General features: G+C 45.2%; 1 protein-coding gene across 2 annotated transcripts; it reads left to right on the top strand.

Annotated features, from left to right (window-relative positions):
• Positions 1–10,739: 10,739 nt before the first annotated feature.
• Positions 10,740–15,762, top strand: zgc:153913 (carboxypeptidase N subunit 2). Of its 2 annotated transcripts, none has more exons than XM_052134840.1 (2): positions 10,740–10,812; positions 11,732–15,762. In XM_052134840.1, exon 2 carries the CDS (start codon positions 11,737–11,739, stop codon positions 13,231–13,233), a length of 1,497 nt encoding a protein of 498 aa, XP_051990800.1. In that variant the 5' UTR covers positions 10,740–10,812; positions 11,732–11,736; the 3' UTR covers positions 13,234–15,762. The 2 variants fall into 2 exon arrangements, with proteins under 2 accessions (XP_051990800.1, XP_051990802.1); XM_052134842.1 differs by having other exon boundaries at positions 10,785–10,812; positions 11,735–15,762.
• Positions 15,763–16,515: the final 753 nt, after the last annotated feature.

The raw sequence follows: 16,515 nt of genomic DNA, 5'->3' as shown, positions 1-16,515 counted from the left end.
GAGCATGGACAGCAAGCACATCAGGTCAAAACTGGTATGGACTTGTCTATGTAACGCAGCTATTGTAATTCAGCAGTATATGTATTTTTATTATTAATAAACCTTTTCTCTACTCAGGTTAAAAAGAAACAGGAAAATTGGACTTTCCTTCGAATGCCTGCTGAATGTGTTATAATGAAACTTACAACATTTCGTGAGTCACTTTAAGGCTGCTGTACATCAGGGCTATGACTTCCGTGTTAGGCTCACCATGACCCTCTAAAGCAGTGGTTCTTAACCCTGTTCCTGGGGACCCACTGTCTGCCCTGCTGTTTTATGCACCAACTGAGCTCTAAATTACTTAATCGAACCCTTAATTGAACTAATAATTAGTCCAACCAATAGTGACAATCAGTTTTATATTGTTTTAAACAGTTGTAGATTTTAATCTAAAATGATGATACATTTTCCACTCACAGTCCAAATGAATGCTTTTCAGGTTGGTTGGTCACTCTAAATTGCCCTATGTGTGTGTGAGTGTGTGTGAGAGTGTGTGTGAGTGTATGTGGTGTCCTGCGTTGGACTGGTGTCCAGGGTCCTGCCTTGCATTGCCCTGTGACTGCTGGGTTAGGCTGGGTAAATCATTTAAAATCATTTAAAAAGTTAAATTATGCAAATTATTAGATCAATTAAGTAAGCAAGAGCTTGGTTGAAACAAAGACCTGCAGGACAGTGGATCCACCAGAACCAGGATCAAGAACCACTGCTCTAAAGGATTAAGAGGTTATGATAAAGGATGAATGGAAATTAAGTTAAACAAAAAATCTAAGTAGTAGGTATTTTACACCGGATGAAAAAATATGATTTATGACCTAATAGGTGTATTCTCACATTTGACCTTTGCTTCCTCTTCCTCCCTCTGACTTTTTTGATGATTTTTTGATGAACGAGACATACTGTATGATCCGACCCCTAAGAACCACCTTAAGTGCCTCCCAAGCCACACCCACAGAGTATACCGAGTACCAGTTTTTCTCCATATAATCATTGATTTCAGCCTTTAACACTTGTTGGAATTCAGGATTTTGCAAAAGGGATACATTAAAGCGCCAACTATATGATTTATTTTTCTCCATATTTACATTTACATTTATGCATTTGGCAGACACTTTTATCCAAAGCGACTTACAGTGCACTTATTACAGGGACAATCCCCCCGGAGCAACCTGGAGTTAAGTGCCTTGCTCAAGGACACAATGGTGGTGGCTGTGGGGTTTGAACCAGTGTCCTTCTGAATACAAGATTACCAGTTATGTGCTTAGACCACTACACCACCACCACTCCCATATGTGGCAACATCTCTAAACTCACCAGGCCATTATCTGAGACTAAGATGTTTCCAATTGAGCAAATGAGGGATTAAAGTCTCCTCCCAATATTATATCATGAGGGGTGCCAACGGCTTGCAACATCCCTTCAAGATCTATTAAAAAGCCCTGGTCATCAGCGTTAGGTGCATAAATATTAGCCAAAATTAAACTTTGCCCCTGAATATCTGCTAAAACAATAATGACTCTTCCTAATTTATCTTTACTCTGTTTGAGACATTTTAATTTGATATATTTACTTATCAAATTACTCCACTGCTCTTACTTGAGCCAGCACTGAAGAAAAAGTTTTCCATTTCCTGCAGGGAAAGATGTGTTTCCTGAAGAAACAATATATCATATTTATTTTGTTTAAGAAGAGAAATAACCTTCCTTCTTTTTATGGGGTGCCCCAACCATTCAGTTTCCACGTGTAGAGAGACAATCCACTCATATTAACATTTTACATTTTGACATATTAGAAAAGATAGATTGTGTGTCAAAAACAAAATTACAAAGACAACATTCCAACATTAGTGTTACAATCAAACCCTGAACTTCCCCAGAACCAAATAAACAGAAAAAAGAAAAACGTGCAAATTAACCCTGTGCATGACAACGCCAACTGGCTTCCATTCCTCTAAACTCAAACAGTGCATGTACGCCTACGAGAACACCTGCAACAAATTTGCTTTCGGATTGCTCAAGTCTGGTGTTTCTGTACACATTTTATGAGACAGAATTACATAACAGAAGCAAATCTATTAAACAAACTCCAGTCAATAGGTGGAGAACTTGTAGATTCATCCACATAACTGTCCTGAAGGTGTGCTCCAGCACAAAAAAAAGCCATTCAGTTTCCTCTGATAGTCAAATGAATGTTCAGTGAGCCGGCCCATTCGACTGTTACCTGAGTGCAACAGATGACCCAATCACTCCAATGTCCTGCAAGAAATACTCCACAAAACAACCTCCAACCAATAGGAGGCATAAGCACAAAGAACATGCAGATTCATCCACAACACTGCCCAAAGGAGTGTTATTCCACAAAACAAACTCCAGCCGCTAGGCAGAACCTGTACAAAAAGAAGCAAAAAAGGCACCCTGTTTCCTCGGACTGTCAAGTGAATTTTCAGTGAGTCAGGCCCACTTGGCCACAACGTGAGAACCACACAATGACTTACTCCACAATGACATGTAAAAACTTTGCGGCCATCCTTAGCATCTATTCTCAATTTGGCCGGAAACATCATAGCAAAATTTACCTTCTGTTGATGTAAGAGTTTTTTGAAGGTGTGTTACTACATTAAACAAACTCCAGCTGCTATGCAGAACCAGCACAAACAGAAACAAAAAAGGTGCCCAGTTTCCTCAGATGGTCAAGTGAATTTTCAGTGAGTCAGGCCCACTTGGCCACAACGTGAGAACCACACAATGACTTACTCCCTCCATTGACGTTATGAAGGACATCACTTGTTGGGGACATGTAAAAACTTTGCGGCCATCCTTGGCATCTATTCTCAATTTGGCCTTGTTCATCGTGGCAACATCAGTGCAAAAGCGACCTTCCATTGATGTAAGAGTGTTTTGCATTCCTTGAATCTATGACGTTTCTCTCTTGTCGAATTTGTAAAGTCTGGGAAAAGAAAATGTTGTGGTTCTTCCAAGAAAGCTTTCCTTTACTCCTCATCTCATGTAACACAAGATCTTTATCAGATGATCTCAGAAATTTGGCCAGAATTTATTGGGGCCTGTGTCCCTTAGCTGATTACCGAGCCGGAACTCTGTGAGCTCGCTCGATTTCCAGTTTATGGCCTGTTTTCTCGAAAGGAACTTCTGTCCATGTATGTCAGGCCATATGCCACTACAATGAATTCTTTCACTTGTGCAGAGATGTCAACAGGTAAAACTCGCATTGTGTCATCTGAACAAATGACCTTTGCAGCTGTGAAGCACTGACATAGTTCAGGACAGCAATCACCAAGTTGAATGAGGAACAGTAAAGGACTCGGAAAGAGCCCGTCTAGAAATTCCACCATGTTCTGACCGTTTTCTCGCTCAGGAATTCCAACATTTCGGACATTGTTCCGCCGACTATGATTTTCCATATCCTCCAACTTTTCCCAGACATGCTCCAAGTCTACTTTGGTCGCTAGCAGATTAGCAGCTAATTCCCTCACTGATGACTCCAGATAATCAAACCATTTCTCATCATCTGCCACTCTTGTAACCAACATCAGTGAATTTCGTCTCCATGTCATTAAAAGTATAAAAGCTAGCAGAGTGCGCAGAGCTCGCTGTTCACACATCCGAACCACGCATGGCGTCATCTATGTAAAAATGGTGTGTACTGGATCCGTTTATTTTCATTGTATTTGACTCACTGCACAGACATTTCTTTTTTCATTAGAAAAAGAGGGATGAGTCGAAAGTATTTTCTGTGGTAATCAACATTATGTCAATGTTATCTAAAGGAATTCACTGTAGCAAAATGTTAAAATATCAATTTCCTAAATTTTACATCCTGTTTTGTGTAGATTACAGCTCTACACATTCTGTTCTTTTCACTCATGCAGAGTTTATAAACAGTATCGTCTAGGTTATGTATGTAACCCCCGTTCCCCGATGGAGGGAACGAGACGTTGTGTCAGAGAAGCGACACTAGGGGTCTCTCTTGAGCGCCGATATTCACCTCTGGACTATGAAAAAAGGCCAATGAGAGTTGGCACCCAGTATTTGCATGTCCCGCCCCCGGACATACGGGTATTTAAGCGGCGCAAATACGGGAGTTCATTCAGGATTTTTCTGAGGAGCCGGAAATGGTCCGGCCACAACAGTGGCTCGGCTCAGCGACGTGGCAGGGGAGACACAGCGTCTCGTTCCTCCATCGAGGAACGGGGGTTACATACGTAACCTAGAAGTTCCCCTTCTGTCGCTCTCTCCACGTTGTGTCAGAGAAGCGACACTAGGGGTCCACTTATAAAAGCGCCATGCGCTGAGCCGTGTACGTGAACTGCTGATACAGGAGCGAGCAGGTATTCTTACGTGCAGGACGACCAACTGTATCAGGCTGCACGTACCCTTCCCCAATGCCCCATTTAAGCCATCAGGATTCCTTATCGTTGCCCTGGAGGGGGGAACAAGGTGCTGGCCGCCAACCTGGGAATGGGCCAAGCCTGGCCGGGCCTCTTTTCTCTCTATGTTTCTCGCATAGAGCAACTAAGGCCGGGGCCCTTACACGCATTGAGGGAAGGGGATCTTAGCCCTTATTCAGGGCAGAGAAGACCCTGCGGAGGCCACGCCTACCCGAGAGGGGAGGCAAGTTTAAGTGGCAAAACCATCAGAGGCCTGACTTAGGGCCTATGTGGAAAAGTTGGTGCCGTGGTGGATCCAGCCTCATAGAGGGGGGAAAATACAGCACGGCAACCGAGGCAGCCGTGACTGCCTAAGGGAAACACGGGAGTCCGGTCGCCAGAGGGGACAGAACCGTGGTGTTACACACAGGGGGAGTCCGAAGGAGGCCTTACCTGTGGAGCATCTATATCAGTACAGGGTAGCTTGCGGTACCCGCAGTGGCTTGGGTCAGCGAGTTCCTCTGCTGAACTGCGACCCATGAGGGCTAGGGAGGAATCAACCAGTGTCCCAAACCTGAGATCTCCTGGGAATGAAGGCGCACTGTTTCCCCTGGTTAGGGAGAAGGGCGCTAGGTGCAAGCGATTCACCCGGTCAGATCGTGGGCGTGCCACCGAGTTCTACGGGCTCGGTACCTGAGAAAACACAGGACGATACTGACTCAACTCGGAGATTGTAGAATCTCGCAAAAGTGTTAGGTGTTGCCCAGCCCGCTGCTCTACAAATGTCTGCTAGGGCAGTGCCCCTAGCCAGTGCCCATGAGGACGCAACACTCCCGGTGGAGTGGGCTCGGACCCGCAAGGGGGGGGGCCTGGGTGTGATAAGCCAGGGAAATGGCGTCGACAACCCAGTGGGCGAATCTCTGCTTGGAGACAGCATTCCCTTTCTGCTGTCCCCCAAAGCAGACGAAGAGCTTCTCAGAGCGTCTGGTGCTCTGTGTGCGGTCCAGGTAAATACGTAAAGCTGAAAGGGCTGGATCTGCCTCCTCCCGGGGCAGCACTTGCAGGTTCACCACCTGATCCCTGAAGGGTGTGGTAGGAACCTTGGGCACATAGCCCGGTCGCGGTCTTAGGATCACGAAAGTGTCTGCCGGACCGAACTCCAGGCAAGCGTAGCTAACAGAGAACGCATGCAGGTCCCCGACCCTCTTGATGGAAGCGAGCGCGATCAGCAGGGCGGTCTTGAGAGAGAGGGCCCTGAGTCCAACTGAGTCAAGCGGCTCGAAGGGGGGTCTCTGGAGTCCCGTAAGGATGACCGAGAGATCCCAGGAGGGGAACAGGTTAGGCCGGGAGGGAGTTATCCTCCGGGCACCTTTTAGGAACCTGACGATTAAGTCGTGCTTACCAAGAGACTTGCCGTCTACCGTGTCATGGTGGGCCGCGATAGCGGCGACATACACCTTGAGGGTGGAGGGGGACAGCCTCCTCTCCAGCCTCTCCTGAAGAAACACGAGCACTGACCTAACTGCGCACTTCTGCGGGTCTTCGGCTCGGGTAGAACACCAGTCCGCAAACAGACGCCACTTTAGAGCGTAAAGATGCCTGGTAGAGGGGGCTCTGGCTTGATTGATTGTACCTATGACGGTCGATGGTAGGCCGGCTAGATCTTCCGCATCCCGTCCTAGGGCCAGACATGGAGGTTCCAGAGGTCTGGGTGCGGGTGCCTGAGCGTGCCCCGTCCCTGAGAAAGAAGGTCCTTCCTCAGGGGAATTCGCCAGGGAGGGGCTGTCGTGAGGAGCGTGAGGTCCGAAAACCAAGTCTGGGTGGGCCAGTAGGGGGCCACCAGAATGACCTGCTCTTCGTCCTCCCTGACCTTGCATAGCACCTGTGCAAGAAGGCTCACTGGGGGAAATGCGTACTTGCGCAGCCCCGCGGGCCAGCTGAGTGCCAAAGCATCTGCCCCGAGGGGAGCCTCTGTCCGGGCATATCAGAGCGGGCAGTGGGAGGTTTCTTGGGAGGCAAAACAGGTCTACCTGGGCCTTGCCGAACCTGTCCCAAATCAGCTGGACCGACTGGGGGTGGATCCTCCACTCTCCGCCGGGCGAGCTTTGTCTTGACAGCGCGTCCGCTATCACATTGAGGTCTCCGGGGATGTGAGTGGCGCGCAGTGACTCCAGTCGCTGCTGACTCCAAAGGAGGAGACGACGGGCGAGCTGTGACATGTGAAGGGAGAGTACTCCGCCTTGGCGATTTATGTAGGCTACGACCGTGGTGCTGTGTGTCCTGACTAGGACGTGCTTGCCCCGAATTAACGGGAGAAACTTCCTCAGGGCAAGGAAAACAGCCAGCAGCTCTGGGCAGTTGATGCGCCAACGCAGCGGGCCTCGGTTCCACCGGCCTGCGGCTGCGTGCCCGTTGTACACGGCACCCCAACCCGCCGTGTACAACGGGCACGCAGGCGTTGGTTGTAACCAGAACGCGTCGGGACACCTGCTGCAAGGGTAGTCCTGCCTGTAGAAAGCAGAGGTCTGTCCAGGGTTTGAAGGTTTGGCGACAGGCAGTGGTAACTTTCACGTTGTGCGTGCCGCGGCGCCATGCTCGTCTCGGGACTCGAGTCTGGAGCCAGTGCTGAAGTGGTCTCATATGCATCAACCCCAGCGGCGCGGCCGTCGCGGAGGATGCCATATGCCCCAGGAGCTGTTGGAATCGTTTAGAGGGACCACGGCACCTGGCTTGAAGGGAGAAAGGCATTTCAGCACTGACTGAGCACGCTCGTTGGAGAGACGTGCTATTATTGAGACTGAGTCTAACTCCAAACCGGGAAAAGAGATGCTCTGGACCGGGGTGAGCTTGCTCTTTTCCCAGTTGACCTGAAGCCCCAAACGGCTGAGGTGCCTGAGCACCTGGTCTCTGTGCGCGCATAGTAACTCTCGCGAGGGGGCCAGGATGAGCCAGTCGTCGAGGTAATTGAGTATGCGTATGCCGGCTTCTCGGAGCGGGGCAAGAGCTGCCTCTGCGACTTACGTGAAGACGCGAGGGGACAGAGACAGGCCGAAGGGGGGGACTTTGTACTGATACGCCTGGGCGTCGAACGCGAACCGTAGGAAGGGTCGATGTCGAGGGCGAATCGAGACGTGGAAGTACGCGTCCTTCAGGTCTACCGCTGCGAACCAATCTAAATGCCGGACACCAGATAGAGTTTGTTTTGAACGGGAGTTTGGACAAGGTCCGATTGAAAACTCGCAGGTCCAAGATCGGTCGTAAGCCACCGCCTTTCTTGGGTACAACGAAGTAAGGGCTGTAGACACCCTTTTTCGTTTCGGTTGGAGGGACAGGCTCTATCGCATCCTTTAATAGAAGGGAGGCGACTTCTTCACGCAGGGAATGGGCATGTTGGCCGTGTACTGCGGAAAAATGTACGCCCACGAAGGGGGGCGGAGACCTGGCAAACTGAATTGCGTAACCGAGTCAAATGGTCCGGTGCAGCCAGCGTGACGGGTTGGGCAGTGAAGGCCACGCCTCTAAGCTCCGTGCTAGGGGCACCAAGGAGACGAGTTTTTTGGACGTACCCGGCGGGGCTTCGCAGCGGTGCGGAACAGGTAACGCGGCGTCGGGAGGCAACGTGGCGTCCCGAGGCTCTGGTGCTGAGAATAAACTCAAAGCACTTACCTTGCTCCGCGCACCCGGCAGGGGGCGGGTTCGTGACTGAGGAGGAGGTCTGATGCTGGCATCCTCTGAACTCGTCTGAACCGGCCGGCCAGGGAACAGTCGTAGGGCTGAGGGCGGGGATACCGCGTCCAGGGAGCCGGGACTGTTGAGGCCTGGAAGCAGAGTGCCGTGAGAATGGCATTTGCGGGCCAGGTGACCCCAGAAACAACAAGGAAATAGCTCTATAGAGTGTAAAGAATTTAACAAAAAATTCTCCTGCCGGCCCTCCACCGGGGAACGGAGTGGTCTTACCAGCTCCGGAGCTAACGTCTCGGTCTCTGGGTCTGTCATTTCAGGAGCGCCTGGGAGCCTTCTGGGTCCTCAAGGGGGTCCGTGAGACGATGGGCGTCCAACTTCTGCGGGGAGCTCAACGCTGGGGCTGAGAGCTGGGCCCACTCACTTGTTAGTTGAGGCAGAGCACCACTTTCTTTCTTTCTTGAAAGCCGCAGGAGGTCTCTCGGCGAGCAGACAGGGCATGGCCCCTGGCGGCAGGTTTGCGGCAGGGCAGGATGCTTTTTTTTTTGCTTGAAAATAGCCTTCGTCTGTTTCTTCACCACTGAGGACTGCTGGGCAAAGTCGTCAAGTGGTGTCTCCGAATGGACGGAGCTGGGAGACGGGGGCGTTTGAGAAAGCGTGCTTTGTCTGCCTCCTGTACTGCCTGTCCATCATTGCGTTTCTGGACCACGGAGTGGCCATCGCCTGTTTGAGTGCAGTTCCTGCAGCACGTCAAGAACAGGACCACCCAAGTGCAGATTTTGAAGTGCCCTGGCCCGGTGGACTTGCAGGAGGGGGCCATGGCGTGCAGGGGGGAGCGGTCTGGGACCGTTCTACCACCGAGGGTAGCGAGAGCGGAGGAGCGAGGAAGCTGGGCTTGCTCAGCTTGTCATGCACGTCCGGGAAGGAATCCGGGGCGCGGCTGTGAGAGGCGCACATGCCCGTGGAACCAATTAAGCCCAGGAAAGCATAGCGGACCTTCTTGCGTCAGGCTCAGACTGGGCGGAGACCCGAAGGTGGCGGCCCAGGCGAGTTATCCGCATCCGACGCCGCTGTTACGCTCTCCGATGCAGCGGTGATGTCATCCAATGCCGGGGAGCTCGAGGGACCGGACGGTAGGCTGTTAAGCGGACCGCACTAATCCCGAGCTCGGGGGAAGCAGGCAAGCGTGCCGGGGAGGCGGGAGGTTTTCGAGGGGATTTACCCGGCGAAAGCGTCCCGTTATTCTCCCCAGATCGTTCTCCATCGCCCGCGGCGCCTGCCTCAATCCCGTAGGAAGGAGGCGAGGCGCGGGGGGGCGGCTGAAATGGCTCTCTCTCACTACAAGAGAAAGCAGAGATTGCAACGCTGCCGCGGTTATGTTCTCACACTGAAAACATAACCCATTGGAGAGAATGCTCATCCCGAGCTCGGACGGAAACAAGCAAGTGTGCCAGGGAGGCGGGGGGTTTCGAGGGGGTTCACCCGGCGAAACGGAGCCTGTTACTGTCCCCAGATTATTTTCATCGCCCGCGGCGCCTGCCTCAATCCCGTAGGAAGGAGGCGAGGCGCGGGGCGGCTGAAGCGGTTTTTTCTCACTACAAGAAAAAGCCTACGACCGCAATGTTGTCATGGCTATGTTCTCGTACTGAGAACATAGACCATTCATAAAAACGCTGCCTGCGTGTGATCGCAACCCAGGAATGCAAGGCAGTTTTTATGGCCGTCAGAGGTGGGGAGAATCAACGCATCCAGAAACTACACAGAGGCGGAAAATCGTCTTTAAAAAGACGCGTCCTGAGAAGGACGTTCAACGCCGCTGTGTTTTGCTCTTTTAGAGCGAAATTCACTCTTTTAGAATAACTCTTTCGAGTTGTCTGCGCTGTCGAAGCGCCCAGGGGCAAGAATGCACAGCCGTGCACGAATGAGAAAGCCGCTGTTATGCGCCGTCAGATCCAACAGCATGCAGAGCGTCAGAGGATTAAACAGGAACTGGGTGTGTAACTCGCAGCAGAGTTCATGCACGACCATCGGCTCCGAAGAAATTTTCTGAATGAACTCCCGTATTTGCGCCGCTTAAATACCCGTATGTCCGGGGGCGGGACATGCAAATACTGGGTGCCAACTCTCATTGGCCTTTTTTCATAGTCCAGAGGTGAATATCGGCGCTCAAGAGAGACCCCTAGTGTCGCTTCTCTGACACAACGTGGAGAGAGCGACAGAAGGGGAATGAAGGATTTCCCATGTATACTGGACACTTTTTGGCTGCTTTTCGTTCACCTTTATCTGCTCCAGCTTTGACATCTGATCTGATGTTTGACATCAGATTGTGAATTACTGAAAGAATTGCAATCAAATCATACAGTACTCATGCTTTTTTGGTCAGTATATGAGCTGTCTTGTGCTGTGCCTAAAAATCTGAAAGTCAAACCGTTCTCTTTCCTTTTCTTACCATTAATTGGTTAATTAATGAATCGCGGAAAATTATTCATTCATTGTGAGCAAAAGTAATAATTATTCAACCATAACAAAGGTGTTTTTCATATTTCACAATCTGAGGGGGTGTAAAGTTGTTTTGTACCATCAAATAATGAATAAAGTCCTAGATAGATCCTGACCAATGAAAAACAGTTTACTTAGACAACAATGTTTAACTAGAAGTCAAAGTGGAATTTGCTTGTTTCTGCTTGAGGTGAATGTGCACTAATATAGAGGTAGGTGGTGGCTGTTTTCTATAATTTTTTTTGTTTTAACAGAAGAAATGCAAGGTTTGCTAGATACTTTCTAAATTATAGAACTAGTGTTCTTTCATTGTTATTTTTATTTGTAAGTACCTGGCCATGTTGAAAAATATTCAGTCCTTCAGTCAGTATAACATTGGTACATATGAATTTGTGTTTTTAATGAAATAAATTGATAAATTAAATCTTTGTATTTATCTACACACATTGGGTGATCTCATAAAGTATATTTACATTTATATACAGTGCGTTAGTCATGTAAATACCAGGGGGCTGTAAATGTTTTAATGTAGCAGTATTAAAACATTTCTAAAAATCCTAAGTTTTAAGATTGAGTAAATAAATAAATCGTTGTCATGAATTTGAATTAATTGATCTGTAAATGTATAGGAGCAAACATACTGGGATAATTGACCCTTAGCCCTGCCTTTGAAACTTTACAGTCAAATCATACTTCATTCCCAGACTGGTCTCACTTGCTGGGATCCATCTACTGTAACAATTTCTACGCAAATGTTACATTTGTGGATTAGAAAACCTGGATGGAAATGCTTGATATGTGCTAATAAAAGTTTTGCTTTAAAATGTATGCACTTAGCAGTAGATTTTCTAGAGTTTTGCATAAGTCAAAATCTGTATTCATATGATGGAAACTGCATTTTGAAACTGCGTTTTGTGTTTATTCGCGAAACGATGCCTTTTTACAAAAAATTGCACTATTCACTGAGATTGTCAATTCTTTCCTTTCATCACTGGGATGTTCTGTAAAGCTTGTCTGAGCAAGCAACATTAACCAAGGCTTTGCGAAGGGTTGATTTTCCCAAGCTCACCAAACACAAATAGAAACCACAATCACTAAAATTTAATTGTAACTACTCTTCTATTTTCACAGAAGACATGAGCAGACACCGTGCTGTTGTTTTACTGTTCCTCATTCAACTTGGTGATTGCTGTCCTGAACTATGTCAGTGCTTCACAGCTGCAAAGGTCATTTGTTCAGATGACACAATGCGAGTTTTACCTGTCAACATCTCTGCACAAGTGAAAGAATTGATTGTAGTGGCATCTGGCCTGACATACATGGACAGAAGTTCCTTTCGAGAAAACCTCAGACTAACCAAGCTGGTCATTCTCAACAGCTTGTTGAAAACGTTTTCATACAATACCTTTGAAAACCTGGTTGAGCTACAGGAGCTCGAAATCAGTGGAAACAGTCATTTGTTGACTTTTAAAATGCAAACCCTCAACAAGTTGACTAACCTTACAAGGCTTTTCCTTAACAACAATAAGATTTCTCTGGATAATGACATTTTTGACCCTTTGCAGAAGCTGGAAACATTACAGTTGAGAGGGAATAATATATCATCTCTGCCCAGTCTTCTTTTTCATAATCTTCCCAATCTTCTGGAACTCGACTTATCCTTCAACAATGTGAGCTCTTTGTCAGCTGACGTATTTCAGAACAACTCTCGCTTGCGTGTGCTCTCACTGCAAGGCAATATGATCTCACAGCTTCCAGAAGGAATCTTCTCCCACCTTAATGTCTTGGAAGACCTGAATCTCCGAAACAATACCATAATAAATCTGAATCCTGGAGTGTTCCCATCCAGTCTCCAGAAACTAGTCCTTAAAAATAACATGCTGGTCCAACTATCCCCAATGATTTTTGACAAACTGCAACAGCTTACTTATCTGGACTTGTCTCAGAATCGGCTCTCAGAACTTCCTCCAGATCTCTTCCGGAACCTTTCCTCACTGAAGAACCTTGATCTATCGGAGAACCAGATTACTGCATTACCTGGCTCTGTTTTCAAAGGACTCATTAAAGTAAAGGCCATCCATTTACAGAAAAATAATCTGAGCTCACTCAATGTAAACTTGTTTATGGATCAGCAAGATATGGACCAGTTGTACTTATCCAAGAACAGTCTGCGAAATATACCGAATGGCTTTTTTGATTACCTTCATTTCCACTGCATAGTTCGACTCCACGGAAATCCCTGGCAGTGTGACTGTGAAATACAATACTTACATAACTGGCTGAGGTATAACCCTGAAAGCGTGGAGGATTTGAGCAGAGTTTACTGCGATGCCCCTGAGTATATTAGGGGGCAAAACCTACTTTCCATTGATCAGGAACAGCTTGTTTGTCTGAAAAATTCCAGTTCTATTACCCCTGGTGTTACAAAGATACTCCCCAACAGCAATAATGACAGCACAACTCAGTGCTCACTCCAAGAACTAAAAGGTGCAACATCCATTCAGTGCAAAGTCAGTAAATGCACCACTTTGAAGTTTCAGGCCCTTTTTGAATCTTCAGATGGAAACAATTCAAAATACATAGAGATCAAAGAGTGGTCAGTGCCCTTTGGATGCTTCAATGGGGCTGATTAGACAAAAACATTCGCCCTTGAGTGTTTTCAATTCACAGCATATAAGGAACTTTTTGCTGTAAAGTGTAAACAATTGACAATAAACTATCTTCACAATATGGCACAGCCATATTCTTGCTTCTTGCTCTGATAAAACAGTTACCACATAATAAAAGTATTAAGGACACAAACTTACGCAGTGATACAAATAGAATCTCTTTAAAGAGGTCATGACTCAGCTTAAACACTCTATAGTGCTGAAGTATCTAGAATTGTTCACACACACATTTCAATACAAGATAATTAGACTGTGAATGACTGTGCATTTGGTTTAATGCAATTTCTCATTTAAAACATAAAAGATGGTCATTTATCGCCATCTATTAGCGCAAAAGTATAATTTGCAGAAATGGTCAATGAACGAATCAATTAATGTATAAAAACTAATGAATCAAAATCCCCACCATTAATTGTGATGACAGTATTTGATGAATTTTAATGAGAACATTGTTAACCAGGCACACACAGATATCAACACTTGCCATGCTAAACTCAACAATGATGACAGTCCACAAAGATATTTGGTAAAACTTTACATTAATGTTCTTTTTATTATTAAAGGTTTTATAAAAGGGTTTGTTAAAGACTTATAATTCATTACAGGTGCATTCATCTTTGATATGCAGTTATAGCATGAATCAAAATAGAGACTTTCATCCATGCATTTTCTTGCCAAATAGTGAGCCATTTTACCTAACATGTTAACATTAAATAAATGAACACTTTTTTCACATTTGTAACCTACGAAGGTCCCACTTTATATAAGGTGTCTTCAACTACTATGTACTAACACAAACATGCAATACAATGTACTTATTGTGTAACTATATGTTGTTCTGCAAAATTCTCACAAGATTCACATTTGCTGCTACTGAAGTTAAGGGAAGGGGAGGTTTAGGGTTAGGGTTAAGGGTTAACAGAGTAACTACAGATGTAATTAAATGCAGGTACTTTAAATGGAAGTACAATGCTACATCATGTATTTACATTATAAGTGTATTGTATACAAAGTGAATAGTAGTTAAAGACATCTATCAAAAAGTGGGTCCAACCTATGTACATAAAGTTCAGTATGGTTTAATGGTCATAAGGCTTTATGATATATGCTGTGAATGAGCATGAAGACCTGAAAAGTGTTTAGCAGATGACTTTCGGTAACTAGGACTAGGCAAAACCATTATTTTGACATCAACGTAATAAGGAAAGTGACAACACAAGAAGTCAAGACATTATAGTAATGAATGTAAACACAAAGTAGACTGCAGCAAAATGACTTAATCCTAGAAGCTAATATCTGTATGTCTTAGAGTCATCGTAGCGTGGTTTGATTGTAGATCATGCCTTAAAAGAATATACTCATGCTAATATTTATGAATATTGTATGCACTGCTTGATTATTGACTAAGTATGACTCTATTGATGTAGAGTTGATTTTCTAGAACTGACACATGTTCATGACAAACCCGTTTGAAAAATAAAAACAATAAATGTGCAAGTAACCCAGCAAAATGATAAAAGTGTCTGCTACAATGAAGAAATGCAGTGTTCCTGGCAGCAGGAATCAATGAGAGATTTGATAAGAGAGGTGAATGAACTTGACCTGTGGGGGTCAAAGTACAGTCATTAGACTGTAAACATAAACATGTTTCAACAAGCCAAAAGATTAATTCAGTAACAAATAAATGTGTCAGAGTCGAATCTCTGTGCGAGTACTCTCCATGTGGCAAAATCTTGCCTTAACCCTAACCTGTCTGGATGTTGATTTTTAAAAGACAATCATTTTGGTGAACCATGAACTTTTAATTACTTTAAAACCTGTCTTAGGGATTGACATGGCAACTAAAAGCCACATCCAGTAATATAAGAAGTTCACCTGTAGATGGCGTTCCTGTCAAACATGCTCCTTAGTGATTCAAATTAAGGCAAATTCTTTGGCAGGGAAATAAATATATACATGTAACACTCACAAAATATATTTAACTTTAAGATAATTTGTTTTTCAAGTGTAGCATCAAGAAATTTGTTTTTGTCCTGGCTACAATAAGTAGGCCTACAAGAATTGCATGTAAGATTATGACAAAATCAAACTAGGCAATTATAGAATTATCCAATAGAGCTAATAATGAATATCTGTTTTCGCTTTACTCTGTTCTATCACTTTGTATATCAGTGATATGTTGATATGTTAGACTCATGAGAGCTGGTCTCAATTTTCAGTATCAGGGAGTGGAACAATAGAAGGCACAGGCTGCAGTAAATCATTAACTGCAACACTTTTTCACTATCACACAGCACATAAATAGCCATGTTATGTAATGCAATATTCCTGTGTTTTCAGAAGACCAATAAACTAATGCCTTAAAGTTGTCTGGCCAGAGATCATGTGACTAACAGCGCTCTGAACTACACAGGGATACAACAGAATGTTTGTGTTGTGTTTGTCAAAACTATATATATATATATATATACATATATAAATTCCTAAAAATACACACAAATTAGTCAGTTGTTAACATACAGTGGTATAAATGTGTATAGCATACAGTGAAGTAAATAAGTATAATTACTTTGTAACTGTACTTAAGTATTTTTTTTACTACATTTGTAAATAAATAAAAAAGAAAATTTCTTGATCAAAAAGCCCATCTTGATGCAATATTATTGGAAACACAGCCATTAATATATTAGGAGAGCATAAACAGATACAAATCTTATATATCAAAATGTTGGATCTCCGCTGTCTGTTTAATATCTCCGTCTGAGCTTAATGAAATTCAAAGCACTGCCCCCAGTGGCCAAAGCTGGAAGTTTATTTTTGCGTATTGATATTGAAAATTAATGTGAGCTCCAGTTTCCATTTTGTTTTTAGCTGTTTATGATGTGATACAGTTAAGAGGAACACATATTTTATTAATTCTACCCCCAAACCCAAGCCCCAACCCTTATTATCTTAAGCCTACAGTATACTTCAGTTAGACGCAAATATTGACATCTGCGTAGAGGACATGTGATGCAAAATTCGTCATCAGCAGAGTGCTCAAGTGTGTCCTCTGGACTGGAATTACTTGTACTAATTAGTGGGTCCACAAGGTGGCAACACTCACAGTTGAGCTGTTGATGTTACAAAGAAGCGCCAGAAGAAGATGTATATGTGCTAAACAACAGGAGACAAAGGTGTAAACAACATCAGTGAATGTGTACATCAAGAACCCACGTGTGAGGAGGTCAGGAGATACCTTCATTT

The sequence above is a fragment of the Xyrauchen texanus genome, chromosome 9, assembly GCF_025860055.1.
Source record: "Xyrauchen texanus isolate HMW12.3.18 chromosome 9, RBS_HiC_50CHRs, whole genome shotgun sequence".
NCBI lineage: Eukaryota > Metazoa > Chordata > Actinopteri > Cypriniformes > Catostomidae > Xyrauchen > Xyrauchen texanus.
This window is presented reverse-complemented; position numbering and strand designations above follow the sequence as displayed.